This window comes from Malaya genurostris, chromosome 1 (assembly GCF_030247185.1).
Source record: "Malaya genurostris strain Urasoe2022 chromosome 1, Malgen_1.1, whole genome shotgun sequence".
NCBI classification, from domain to species: Eukaryota; Metazoa; Arthropoda; class Insecta; order Diptera; family Culicidae; genus Malaya; species Malaya genurostris.
The window spans coordinates 90,016,920-90,032,338 of NC_080570.1; the positions used below are offsets into that span (position 1 = coordinate 90,016,920).

Here is a 15,419-nt window from a genome sequence, read left to right on the forward strand (position 1 = left end):
ATATCGTTGTTTGCGAATTTCTTCAGGCTGCATGCATTCGATTACGATACATAGTCTTGAAGTTCTGGCGGGAGTTCTTCCATTGAAAGATCGTTTTAGGGAGCTTTCATCGCGACTGCTAATAAGATGTGAGGTTCATGACAGTATATTTTAACCATATTTCACAGGAAATCAACCCTTCAAGATATATTCCTATCCGTGTCAGCCTCCTAAATGTCCCTGACTCAGCTTTATTTTTCGACACATCCATGCAACGCGAAGTGCGTGGAATCCCGGAACACCTACGATCGATGGAAATCTCAAAAGTATTTTCAAGTAAGTTCAGGCATATTGACTCTGAGAAAATGTTTTTCACGGACGGATCACGAACTGAAGAGGCTGCTGGGTTTGGTATATTCAACAATAATGTTTCGGTCTCATTTAGACTTCAACAACCTGCATCTGTTTATGTAGCAGAGTTAGCAGCAGTTCATTATAGTTTGAGTGTAATCGTCACATTGTCTCTAAACCATTATTTTCTTTTCACAGATAGTCTTAGTGCAATTGAAGCCATTCGCTCAAACGCTGCTGGCAAAAATGAACCTTTTTTCTTGGGCAAAATAAAACAGTGCCTGAACGTCATATTGAATAATAATCATCAAATCACAATAGTATGGGTCCCGGCTCATTGCTCCATTCCATTCGTGGTGCTATTGAGGGTGAAATTTATGAGAGACCGATTGCTTTCAACGAATACTATAGCGCGTTTCGCCAAAGATCACTTGCTAGCTGGCAAGCATCTTGGGATAAAGATGATAGGGGTCGGTGGATGCATTCAATTATTCCTAAAATATCGACAAAGGCATGGTTCAGGGGACTGTATGTGAGTAGGGAATTCATTCATGTGGTGTCCAGACTCATGTCCAATCACTACACGTTAGATGCACATCTCCTTCGAATTGGATTTTCCGAGACTAATCATTGTGCTTGTGGCGAAGGTTATCGCGATATTGACCATGTCGTTTGGACATGCGTGGAGTATCGTGATGTCAAATCTCAACTAATAAATTCCTTACGTACCCAAGGTAGACTATCCAATGTCCCAGTTCGCGACATTCTTGCTTGTCGTGACGTTCCTTACATGAAACTTCTTTATTATTTCATTAAGTCCATTGAAGTTCCAATTTGAATTTTATTTTATGTTAGACTGTTTTCTCTTCCATGAGTCCAACCAATAGCCAGCTATCTTATATTAAATAAAAGTGATGAACTGATACAAACAAACCTGAAATAGTTATAAGATCATGTACAAAACAAATGTATTTTATTTAATGTAACTTATAATAGCAACTCGCTTGATAAAAACAGTGTTTAGATTAACTAATGAATACCAACATACTAATATGATATTCCAAATGTTTTAGGTTTAAAGTACTATGTATTGTGGATGCCACGGCGAAGAAAAACTTATGTATATTGCCTATGAAATAAACGTATTTATGGAGAAAAAAAAACTGCTGATTCACACCAGCTCAGATATATCACACCACGACAAATGATAAGTGCACAGTAAAACCGAAAAGATGTGCACCCAGTAAAACCGAAAAGATGTGCACCGAAAAGATTGCACAGTGTAAGATTTTGTGATCTCACACTTTAATGAGTGAGACATGAAGAGAACGTCACGCAGTACAATCGGTAAATGCACACCATTTCTAAGAGCTTTCACATCTGCCGCTCACGCAGAAAATCCTGCTTTGAGAATGAGTGCGTACCATGCTACGTAGAGAAAAGATAAAATACAGCACACACATTTTATGAAAAATGTGTAAGAGTGTGCATACCCGAGCAGAGTGTGAGATCAAATAGAAAACTCATTTTGATGTTGTGATGTTCGCATTTATCGATTACTCAATTTGCTGTTGTTTTGGTCGTTTTAAGTGGCAAAACATCAAAATCGAAAGCAAAAAGATATTCCGATGATAGCAAAAAGAAAACTATTTTTGCTAACAGCGAAAGCAAACTGAAATCTAAATAAGATATAGATTTTTTCTTGTTGATAGCAAAACTAGTTTTCAATTTGAAGTTATTATCAAACAACGAAAACAAACCTGGAATGCATAATCAGTTATTGATTTGCTTTAAAAAGACATTACTGAAAACAAATAAGTCGCGAGCATAAGCTAAAAATAGATCGGGCAAAAGACCCGGGATAGTATACCTTTAGGCGATATTACTTGCAACAATAAAAAAGCGTCAAAAAGCACAACACCCCCACAGAGAGAGACTTGGGTTTCGAACCTAGGTGATTTGGATTCCGAACTCTCTGCGAATGCTATGGACTGTGACGTTAAGCTGTAAGTAGATGGAGAATTTTCGATCATATGACAAGCAGTGTTGATTCACGAAGCTGTATACAGGTAGTTTTAGCAGATGTACACTCGTTTCGTCGCATCCGTCCCGCAGCCGTCGTGAATGGTAGTGCAGCTATTCGATAGGTATGAAAATGTGGTCTTTGTCTTTCTCGTATCCAGAAGCTGTAGCATGTGAACATCATAATATCAAATTGAGTTATTTATTTGATCTCACACTACTCGAGTATGTAATCACTTTGAAATACGAATTTCTAGGCTCAGAAGAGCGAGCGCTTTAGAGTGAAGTCTTTTACAGCAAAGGCTTACTGGAGACGTGAATTAGGAATCTGACAATAAGCAATCCCAGATCATTTGTTATTTCGATTCAAAAAAAAAAAAATCTTACTTATTTCGACTAATTGGGACAATGAACGAGTATCTCACTTCTGCCCACAGACAGCATCACACTGATTTAGCATGTTTTTAATTCTTGTGTAGACTTAAATTCGGGATCATTCGATGAAGATTAATTTCGGAGCGAACATTAAGCAATTCATTTGCTTGCTTCAGATAAAATGGATTAAACATAGATAATTCATGGAAATCTGATTATTTAGAGGGGGGGGTGGGGTTTGAAATAGGGTTTTCAAACTATTTTTCTAAGTTTTTCAAATATTAAGGCAAAATCGCTGTACTATATGGACTATATTTGACTATAATATGATCTAGCTCAGAACCTGAAATCTTCAAAGCTTTTTTTTCTAAGGAAAGTTGTGCGGGATGTCAAGGTCTACAATATGAAAAATATGTTAGTTAGGAATTTTTTCGCCAAGCGCTCCTCCTACAGCGCTCGAAAGTTTCTGATAGAAGACATATTACGCTATATCTCTGAAACGTGATGATTTATAACGTCGTTGATTGGAGTTAATAAAATTCTTTCATTTGGTGGCGCTAAAATGCAATCAAATATTCAAACTTTTTAGAGATGGTCCTTGGGATATTTTTAAATGGTTGGGACAAAAAGAAGGGATGGGGAGAGGGGGGGTTTGTGTGGTTATGAAAAACTAACTTGACGAGAATCGACACGTTTTGAAAATCATAGAAACATTTTGCATACCTAAGAATTGACGAGGGGTAGATGTAGCAAGCGCCTTCAAAACGGGGGGTGTAATGTTAGTAACAGCATAACTCCAAAACTACTGAACGGATTGCCACCAAACTTGGCACAGATACTTCTTGCTCTTCAGAGATGGCCATAAAAGGGAGAGAGCGTAGCAAGTGTCCTTTACCGGGGGATGATGGAGGGGGGGGGAACAAGAAATCGGTAGTTTTTTGAGACCATAGAAACATTTTGTATATGTTAGATTTGTTTATATGGGGGGTGAATGCAGCAAGTGCCTTTGAAAAGGGGGGTGTAATGTTTTTAATATTATAACTCCGAAACTACTGAACGGATTGCTATCAAATTTAGCACAGATACTTCTTGCTCTTCAGAGATGGTCATAAGTGTATTTTTATGGGAAAGGAGGCCTAGCTAGCGTCTTCAACAGGAGATCAAACTCAAACATGCAAAGGATAAATTGTATATATGATCGAACATAACTCCAAAACAACTCAATAGATTATTAACTTTCTTGGCACAAGTAGTTCTTGCTGTTCATAGGTTCTTATAAGAGATATTTTAATGAGGAGGGGGTGGAAGAGGTGGTGGTTGTAGTATGTGTTTGCTAACAGGGGGAATTTGAGGCAAAATGTTTTGAGTTTTACGAAATCGAAATTTCTCGACAGGTACAGATATTTATTACAACTAAGAGATGATCGTAAGGATATTTACACGCGTGAAAAGATAACAAGTGTCAATTGAAGAAGATCTCAGCTCAATTGTTTGTAAATATCGGAATAATTACATAACAACTCACCAAACATGGCAGAGGTACATTTTGCAATTCAGAGGTGGTAATAAAACTATTTTTTCTTGTCGAGATCAGATATTCATTGCACAGGTGAACAAAAGGTTGGAGTTTGTAGCAAGTGCCTCGAAAAAGAGGTTTATTGTTGAATTTATCTTATTTGTCGACAAACGAGGGAAGCCGGAGGATACAGACTAGGAGAAAAGAGTCTGGAAAATCAATTTTATCCCCCCTCTCTTTTTTGACGAGCACAGATACTTTTCACACTACTCATAGGGTAGAGAGCTGTTGCAAATTCACTAACAAAAGAGGAATTCAATGTAAAATTCATCGAACGAGAAACGATACTTCTTGATTAATACAGATACTACCTTCACATCAAATCAAGAGGCAGGGGAATAAATATTCTTAACCAAGGGAGGTGAAATTGATCTGAATTGTTGAAGAAATCATAAAATTAATGTGCATTTTTTTAGGTAAATTGAGAAAACTGTCGACCCAAGCTCATGAAAATAAGTTTACGACAACATTTGAATTAAATGAATCGTTATTCTATAGAACGAAAGTATTATCTAACGTAGTTATGAACAGCCTTTCGTTATCAAATAATCATTATCACAATCTTGTGCAATTATGTGGAAATAAGCTGTGTTTCACTACGCTCTGAGTATTTCAATGGTCAGAACAATTTCTAAAATTGTTTTTGAGGCCTTGTATTCACGAAACATTTCCGAGCAACGCCGGGTAATTCAGCTAGTATGATATAAAGAAGAGCGTATTATTCAAAGGACTTGTTAGTTGATGCACGAAAAAACAATCACTTTGGCAATACCGATACTCGAATTCTGAACCACAAATAACGGTTAAAACAACAACCGAAAATAATAGTCAGAACATTTAACATCTTTTTTTTAAACTAAACGCGAAAACTGTTAGAGAATCTGATATTTAACGTACCCCACCAGAAGGAAATCGTGGACGTCAAATGTATTTTTCATATCAAGTTCCTGACGAAGGTCTTTCTGTGGCTGACGATCAGAGAGATGAGAATGCCCCTTTTGGCCGGATCTGGTGAAGGCCCAGTATGCCAGGAGATCGCTAAAGGAGATGAACTAGCTTCAGATAGACGTGGCACCAATGATCGTCAACCTATCCAATGTACTCCAGATATGTGCTGTTACAACAATAATCTCGCAAGTAAAAATATAGAGGATTATTGATGTAAAGGTTGCAAAAGTGTTGACAAAAATCTTTTCCTTGATCACGGTTATGGTTCCGGACAACTGCCACAGGAAGCAATTTTGTAAAACGCAACATAGAATTAAAGGAATAATTGTTCCATTAAAATTTATTTTTGTATTTTTGTATTGCCTAATGAAATTGGTCCTATTTTGATGCAGTTATTAAGTTGTTGCTTTTGAATAATCATTTTTGGAGTTTCCCAAAATTTTTACCTCCCAAGTTTTTTTTCCAAAAGTAACAGCAAAATGATAACATAATGTGATATCAATTGAAAAATTAATGAGCTGAGATCAAATTAAGATTTCAATGTGATGTTGCTATCATAATAAGATTTCGATTTGCTCTCGTTTTGATGTTTGACTTTGCTCGGGTAGTTTGCGTGAGTCATTCCATCTCTGAAGGAAGACCACATCAGGATGATCTGATTTACTCATTTTAATTTCAGTTTCAATTATAATAGAGTCTTCTTCTGTTGTCAGATTTTAATCTAAATGTCTTCCTTTCCTTCTCATCTTTTATTCTTTTATTTGAATCAGGGGAAATCCAACTTGACCTCCAGCAAGCATTAAATGATCCAAATGATACATTTTCTTAAATCTAGTGCTTCTATAGTAACTAAATTAATGAGACAGTAACATAAGAAACGATTTTTTGATAACATTACGTGATAAATGAAAGTCGAAAGAATTGAAACATTTGTTAAATACGCGGCACATGCTAGTAATCGCTCGTTATATCCATGCACTGAAAGACCGAAATCAGCATTTTGGCGAAAAAATTAGTTGACTTTTTGATTTTAGTTAGTTATTTTTTGAGACAACTAAAAAAATCTTACTTTTGCTTAGATTTTTTAATTCTCATTCACTTAATAATAATAAAATATTTGTTGAAATGACGTTTTTTTAGTTGAAATCACAAATTAAACGTGCTGTCATTTCTTAGCTAAGGCACACTTCATTTCCATTCAACTATTTTTTTAGTTGAATTAGGGAAATAAAACGTTGTTTTCAACCAACATAAATGGTTGAATTGGTTTCTGCAATTTGCAACTATATGGCGCACTGTCACCGAAAAAACGTTAACACCGTAATGACTACTTGCCACTAGATGGCACACTACTACTACAAAAAAAAAATTTCAGTCGCGTTTGTTTTTTCTATACTGGCAGGTATAAATACAATGTTGTATGGGAGACAAATACATAAACGAGACATAAACTTCTTTGTAAAAATTTTTCTTCATTCGACTTCGCGAAATCGACTCTCTCACTGAAAACTTTGAGCACTCGGAAAACAAAAACCGATTACAAGTAGTACACCGGACGGCGTAGCCCGGAAGGTTGGAAGATACAAAAACTTCATTTGACATATATAATTAGAATGCAACATTCGAAACTCACTTCACTGTTCCACGTAAAAACATTATTACGCACAATCGCTTCAAATACGCACAAATTTTGAATAAATACACTTTCGACTAATAGTTTACGGCATTTTTACATATCGATTTAGAAATTTAAATATGCATAATTAGTTCTAATATAGGAAATTCAAAGAAAAAAATAGGATCGAAAATTACGACGTCGAATGTCAAATTGTAACAATTGCAATTGCTCGGAGCAATCGATCTGCGACTGAAGTAGGTTTGCCACAAAACAAGCCTTAGGTCCAAAGTGACTTCCTCGAGGTAACAGCAAATGGTGAGGTTGTACAGGCTCCTATTTGCACTATCATTTCATTACCAGTTAGGTATGATCGAAACCAATTAAAAAATGATCCGTTTAATCCCAGTCTACTTAACTTGGAGATCGTTATGTGATGATTGATTTTGTCGAACGCAGCAGCAAAATCGGTGTATATAGAATCTATTTGTAGTCGTGCTTGTAAAGAACGTCTGATGGAGGAAATAGGTTACTAAATTTGGGGATGTTGAAGGCTTTGGCATGGATTCATGCTGAGTCTGAGATATGTAGTCAGAGCAACTCTGTGTTATAAAATCCAGAACTATAAGTAGTTGGATACTGTACACTTGTTAACATAGGATGGAATTCCAGAACTGCTTTGTTTCTTTTCTTGTCAGACTTCGCTTCGTAAGCCTGTCGTGCAAATTTTGCTTTCAGAATTCGATTTTTATCATACACAAAATTTGTGACCATATTATTGAAGAATAGTATTCCATTTATTACGTCCTTTGCATTATTGAATGTGTTTTCACTGATCACGAAAATAACACATAGATCAATAAGTCCCGAGACTAAAGCAGAGATGGCGCTCATAGTAAACCAGTAACCACGTCTTTCTGGAGTACTAACCTTTGCTTGAAGCGGGTCAAATTTTAAGTCGATCCGACCAGAAACAGCTGAGTTATCGAGATTTTAGTACAGTCGTTTTGTAGTTTGTTTAAAAAATGGAAACCGAGTCTCGTGTTTTGATAAAACATTGTTTTTTAATGGGTAAAAACACCGTGCAAGCGAAACAATGGATTGAAAAATGTTATCCGGACTCTTGTCCATCAAAAGCAACGATTTGTCGGTGGTTCGCCGAGTTTAAACGTGGTCGTACCGACACAAATGACGCGGAACGCTCGGGTAGACCTGTGGAAGCCGTTACACCGGAAAATGTGAGTGAAGTGACAAAAATTATAATGAAAGATCGTAAAGTGAAGCTCCGTGAGATTGCTGAGATGACACAGATATCATATGGAAGTGTATTTACTATCCTTCATGAAAAAGGTTTTTTCCAAGTGGGTGCCGCGATTGCTGCAATGCACCCTGCCAAAAGTCGATGAAAACAATGGCGAAATTGAACGAATTGGGCTTTGATCTGCTTCCCCACCCCCCATAGCCATAGCCAGTTTTAGCCCCCAGTAACTACTGGCTCTTTGCTGATCTTAAAAAAATGCTCCAGGGAAAAAGATTTGGCTCAAATGAGGAGGTCATCGCTGAAACTGAAGCTTTTTTTGAAGCGAAAGATGAATTTTTTTATAAACATGGCATTGAAATATTGGAAAAACGTTGGAACCATTGTATCACCCTAAAAGGTGATTATGTTGATGAATAAAAAAAAAATTTGCAAAATAAAAGTTGTTTCCATTGTTAGTCTCGGGACTTATTGATCCATGTGTTATAAGCGATCTAACGTTGTGTTCCACAAAAGACATCATATTAACAAGATATTCAGCTCTCACATTTTCCGAACAAATCATTGGCAACATCCTTTTTGCGAGCATGGCGACCTCTGCCGAGTCCGAATCTCGTACATAGAAGTAGGAGAGAGAAATGTCACATTCGTGCGCGCCAAAAAAGCAGCACTGAGATGTAGTCAGAGCAACTAAGTGTTGACATGATATGTGATGCCGTGCGATGGCGTTACTGAACTGAAGATTGATTTCACTTCAAGCTGATAGGGTTTGGTTTCACGGTACGTGTGCGAGGATGATGATTGCAAGTTTATCTGGCAACATGCAATGGAAATCAAATGTTCACCTGTAAAATCATTTACTATCACTAATTGTATCTGGTACTGTTAATGTTACTAAAATAAGAGTAATAATTTGAAACATCATTCCATTTAATAAATATTACATACTGTTTTACTTCGTATATTGACGTATGAAATATTAAAAGAATTCAATGGTGTTATAAGATTCAGAATAGTTAATTTTAGTGTGAGACAAAATATTTTCCGCCTCTGTTATTTTGCAGCACCCACTTTGCAGTTTTAAATTTTTTTTTTTTTAGGTAAGAAAATGTTATGTTAATAATTTTCAAATAATTTTATTCGTCGCGTAAAATAAGAACTTAAAGAACTGTACAGATGCGCAAACCTAACCAAACATGCGACATTATGATGAAAATAGTTTTTTATCGTCTTTTGATTTATTCCTCTAGCGTTCAAAAAAATCTCAACCAAACGGAAACAAATTTCAGATCGCGAGATTTGCCAACATATCTTATACAATCAAAAATGATTACACGAAATAAAAGAAAAATAATTTTCTTATATTTTCGAATGAACAGTTCTTGTAACAGAACCTAAAATTCTACAATCTAATTCCCCATCGGCAGACCCTGTCAGCTTGGAAACATATCATGTCGATTGTATGGGTGCGCAGTGCTGCTATTTTGGCGCGCACGAATTTGACATTTCTCTCCCCTACTAGAGATGGTCGGGTATCGGGTATTTTACCCGAAACCCGACCCGTACCCGTACCCGACGGGTTTTTGGTCGGGTACGGGTAAAAATTTTTATTTTCAATCGGGTACGGGTCGGGTACGGGTAAAAAATTTTACTGCTCACTCGGGTACGGGTCGGGTACGGGTAAAAAAATTTACCGCTCACTCGGGTACGGGTCGGGTACGGGTAAATTTTTTTTTCGGATCGATTACCCGACCATTTGTACTTCACATAAATATGTTTACACGTTGACGAGATTTTTTCATTGCAAAACAGTTCTTCCGAAAAATAATCAATTTGATTCAAGGGGTTTTGACATTCGCGCCTAGGACCAGACCTGTCAACTGGCATCTTTTTCCAGAAAAAAAAACATTTTTTTCTTCATGAAAAGTTATGTGAATATTTCCCGCCCTACTTTGTTTATAACATATTTAATAAGACACACTGCCTTAGCTCTATGATGTTGCGGTCGGAATCTACTTTTCACATACTCGCATATCAGTCTCATATCGATTTTCGCCAATTTTGAGTTAGCATGAGGTATGGAGTCTTTCCTCAATATACTCTCAGAAATTGCAATGAAAGTTGAGGGTTTGTTCAGTAAAATATAAAAAAATATCAACTCATTTCTGTGTCCCATATACTAAAGTACCCGCATATCAGTCCCATTCAGTGCAAATTTTCAATAATTTCATTTGTTGCAATATTGGAACAGCAAAGGTGTATTACCGATATTTCATGTAATAATACCAAGATTTAACATTAGGGAGCAAAGCAAAGTCTTGGCATTACATTCATTTCGTGGAATTTGGCCTTTCTGTTTCAACAGACTTTGCAGCCGATTCTTAGCGTACAGAATCATTGCATGGCTAGTACTATGAATGACACTAAGAATCCTTCCAGGTCGGGACTCGAACATACGACAGCTGGCTTGTAAGACCAGCGTCCTATGCATTGAACCGCCAACCCGGGACCAGCAATAGGGAGCACAATAAATAAAAAAAATTCGGAAATAAACTTTTGATCGTCTTTTTCTCAACATGCCGATTTCCCATATGGGACTGATATGCAAGTATGGGCAGTATATAAAATGTAGTGTAGTACTCATATCACATTCAGATACCAGAAAACTGTTATTTTAAATATTGGTTAGAGATTTTCAAAATTTTCATAAAAATCATTGGGATTCTTACCATAAAAACATGATCATTTATTTCAGAAAATCTGCATAGAAGTTCTTATTATTCTGCACTTCTGGGTGGTGTCACCTCACTTTAAATGTCACCGATTGATGGCACAGCAAGTTGGGCTATATTGCTAGTTAATTTTCGTTTCTTTTCACTGGACTACAAGTGAAAATCTCGATGCGTGACAACGTGGAGTCGCAAAAGTAAGGGCGAAAATCTTTTCTCGTGAAATACTCAAATTTTCACCGTGTTCACTCGTTGAGGGTTCCACCGGTTCAATGGCTGTAAAAACCACCAGCTACCGATAACATCGTGGGTGTGGGTTTGTGAGGCTTATAAAACGGGCATAGTTGACAGATTAATTTAAATTAAAATCATAATTCATTTTGCTTTGTAGTAAAAAATTGTAGCCAAAAAAATTTCCTTCGAATGTTCAAACTGCTTACACTTGAAGGACTCACTGTTCACCATGTTCAAAATTGAATTTTTCACACCGGGAATACACGTACGTTGTTTGATTCTTTGGTCAATTCACGTAAACGAACTGATAACACACTATTTATTTTAGGGGATGTTCGGATGGGTAATTTTTTTAATTTTCAATCGGGTACGGGTCGGGTACGGGTAATTTTTTTTGCTGATCACTCGGGTACGGGTCGGGTTCGGGTATAAGAATTTCTATACCCGACCATCTCTATCCCCTACTTCTATGTACGAGATTCGATGCAGACTCGCTTGAGGGCGCCATGCTCGCAAAAAAGGATATTGCCAATGATTGGCTCGGAAAATGTGAGAGCTGGATATTTTGTTAATATGTCTTTGGTAAAATTCAATCCTAAAATATGTTCAGATAATGAAACTTAGATGACGAGTCAGGTTAAATTTGTTTTGCAATAGGATGCAAATTTCCAGACCCTTCCAGCTTTAAGCGAAATTAAAGTTCAGCAACGTCGTTGCGCGGCACCACAATGAACATATCGTGTAAATTGTACGGTTGCAGTGCTACAATTAGGATGTGTTTGATTTTTTTGGTACCTAACTTGAATATTTCAAAATGTGATAAGCAGATGGCGCAACAATCGCTTCATTCCAGGCATAAAACCATGTTTTGTGCTTCATAATTGAGAAAAGCAACCTTCTTTCTGAGAAAGGCATCATTACACCAATAGATTAAAAAAATTCGAAGTGTGGAGGAAGGGAAATGGTTATAATTACCTAATTTTCTGATAATTGTGACATGGGAGGGATTATTTTCTGAAAATTTGGCGTTACGTATGAGAAGAGTAAAATATAATAAAGGAACTTACTGATAAGCATGTGCTAAGGCATTCAATTCCAGAAATGATCCAAAAGAACGATGTTTGCTCATTCCTTCCAAATATTCTTCAAAATTACCATTGATTTTCTGCCAAATACCGAATTGTGCATTATTTTTAATTAGGAAAAAATCTGTATTACCTGCTCAAAAAGTTGACGATTTTTCCGCATGAAGTTTATACAATCAGATCTGACTTTTTCGTGGTATAATTGAATATCGAACATTTGCTCTGACACCACCCGGAACAAACATGTCGAATCCCTTGCCGTGTGTTTCCGATAAAACCCCTCTTGCTCAAGAAACTGATCATATGGATCTGGAGCTTGTCTACTCCCAGCGGAAAAAGGACGAGTTCCAACCTCCATTTATCTTCTACAAAAAAACTTAACCCTTCTGCTTGCAATTAAAAAATCTCAATATTTACTACAAATTAAGGTAATGAACTGCATCAACTAACTATCAGGGATGCCAGGTCATTTTTTTAAAAATCTGTGATCGAACCCAAAACCTGTATGTGAAAATCTGTTACCAATTTCCGTACCACGATAGTCTAATCCTCGTGCGAATGTGTTGGTGTGGCTATTCTCAGCAGTTGAAAGGTTAATGCTAGTGTGAGTATGTCGAAATAACCCAGTGAATTTTGTCGAGCCGCATCGTGCCAATTATTGAAGACATATATGCAACAAAAAACACTGCAATGCCAAGAGAACAGTTGAGAAAGACATAAAATTGTTCATGAAACTCTATATCACGTAATGGAACTCTCTTCTACTTGGTTCATTTGTTTATAGCTTACGAAATTCTATATGCATTTTTCGCAGTGTATGATTATAAGTCAAAAATGTTTTACCTCAGTGTAAAATTGAACCCACAACAAACTTTGACTCCGGCTCACACCCATTCTAATTTCGCATATAAATAGATCTGCGCACTCTGCATCGGTATGAGTAACAGAGACGTCAAATTGCTCAATAGCAGTTCAAAATCTATTTAGTGAGCAAAAAAAAAGGTCTCACTACCAACACGCTCTGTACCGTTTTCCTCAACCGCTCTGTACTTTTTGGTGCTAAACTGTGCTCGATTTCCAAAATCTGTGAAAATCTGTGATTTATTCAAGAATCTGTCAAAATCTGTGATTATTTTCAGAAATCAGTGAAAATCTGTGTCATTTTAAAAATCTGTGCAGAAAATTGAAAATTTGTGAAACACAGAAACTGTGAACCTGGCATCCCTGGTTGTAAGTGAGCTGTCAGAGAGCCTTATTGTGCAATGAAAAAACTTTTGCAGGGTACGCGAGCAATGATGCCAAGTATAAAGAAAATCAGAAAACAAGTTTATTAAAATGTATAATTATAGCTCACCAATGAAAATGAAAATTTTCAGAGAATGTTTCACTTGTTTTCAATCTCATTTGTAACAAATGTTTATAGTGGCAGCATTGTGTAATTAAAATTAGCATCAAGCCGTTTTTCTTTTTAGTGAATTAAAGTGTCACCAAAAAAGATTTGTTAAATTAGTGTAGACTGGAAAGTGTGCTCTGTTTTACGAGAAGAATGAACTGTTGTGTTCCACACTGTGGTCGCACTAAGCATTTCTATCCAAACTTGACTTTTTCCGGTTTCCTAAAGATCCGGTAATACGTCAACAATGGAATCGATTTTGAGTTCAACATGAGATATTTCGTGTTTTGTCATCAAAACTCAATTAATTGTTTTTAAGCATTAACATATAATAAAAAAATGCAATCACTCAAACATTTTTCATGTTTATTGCAAATCAAAATTGCAATGCAAAATTATTTAAAAAAATCTGTAAATATGGCTAAACTATAGTCGATACGTTGGTATTTATTCCACAGGGCGAAAATGACGAGAAGGATGATTCGAAAGGAAGAATAATGTACGATTCAGACGATCCGGCTTCCAGAGATGTCTATCTCCTCTGTGTGACGAAGAGCAAGCAAAATTTCTCCCCTCGCACTGACAACTTCAACGAGAGCTCTTCTCTTTCACATTTATACACCACTGTTGTGTAAAGTGTGCACGCATCATGAGTGCGTTTGTTTATTTCCTTTTACCTCTTCCACTGAATCGCACCAAAGTGCTAGAGCATTAGCTAATAAATTCTCTGAGGTGGATGCAGATACTTTCACAGAGGTGTACACGCCGGTGAGCACTCTGCAGTATGGTTTTCGTAGATGAAGCATGGACACGCAAAATCAGCAAAATAAAACAATTTATCGTAAAATTTTCGGTTTCCTTGCTAATTTTTCATAGCAAGGCCAGATCTACTCTCTATTAATTGAAGTTCACAGAAGTGTTCGCTCACCATCACGCGCTAGTGGTCACTTGGGTGTATTTAGACGAGAGCGCGTGTGAGCGATTCATGCGAAGAGAATGTGTTTCACTCGCGCCAGCTGCTTTAACCACAAGCACACACTCAAATGCTGTCTATTCGACACTGAGAAGAAGTGCGCTTTCCTCTTTGTGCGGTGCTTCGTTTTTTTGCATCCTCGGTGTGGCAAAAATCTGACTAGCGTGTATCACTCTGGTGAAATGCCATCTCTGCCGGCTTCTTCCGTCACCGTCACCGGAACGTCAGCCTGCGCCAAAATTAGTCCCTTTGCGCATTCACACGACCAACGGCAAGCTCCGTCAACATTTCTCCGAAAGAATATTTCAGCTGTTTTTCAAAGAACGGCGAATCTAACATTGACAGTAAACGGAGAAAAACATCGATGAATGTTTCGATTTTGGTTTCAAATCGTATTTAGAAATTATCGTATATTCTCAGATCAATTTATGATTAGTCGATGAATTGTTAGTTTATCTTCAAAAGTGATGCAAATTTTCCACTTTCTATCTATATCCACTGAATAAATCAACATAAAAAGAGTTTCGCCCTTTTTCGATTTGTTTACTTTTATGCTTCCTGTGTGAATTATAAAGATACGCCCGACGACACGACCTGCCACTCGTCTATCGAAACTGTATCGCAAATTTAACTACCCCTTAGTAACTGGTAATGTCAAAATGAAATCACTTGAAAAAAAAATTGAAACTGGCAGCACAAGTTGCTAAATTATTGATTTTGAATAACAGTTACCATATCCTTGGTTACTGCACATTGAAGATTTGAGCAATGTAAACAAAACAAAATGGGTATTTAATTACGAAAATTTAAAATGGATTCAACGGCTGCCTCGAGTGGAAGATCTCTTCTGCGCAGTAAATTCCAAGCTCTCCAGCATCATT

General features: G+C 36.8%; 1 protein-coding gene across 8 annotated transcripts in view; it reads right to left on the reverse strand.

Annotated features, from left to right (window-relative positions):
* The window catches only part of LOC131440686 (protein ovarian tumor locus-like), a 101,255-nt gene extending 88,638 nt beyond the window's left edge, over positions 1–12,617 (reverse strand). For 3 of the 8 annotated variants that reach the window (XM_058612184.1, XM_058612183.1, XM_058612182.1), the window contains exons 1-2: positions 12,306–12,617; positions 12,155–12,252 (exon numbers count right to left, since the gene is read on the reverse strand). In XM_058612184.1, coding sequence (XP_058468167.1) covers positions 12,155–12,252; positions 12,306–12,530 — 323 coding nt within the window. In that variant the 5' untranslated portion in view covers positions 12,531–12,617. Of the gene's footprint in view, positions 1–1,059; positions 1,265–1,374; positions 1,586–12,154; positions 12,253–12,305 lie in introns of those variants that run through there. The other 5 variants (XM_058612186.1, XM_058612187.1, XM_058612190.1 and 2 more) reach the window with 5 other exon arrangements.
* Positions 12,618–15,419: the final 2,802 nt, after the last annotated feature.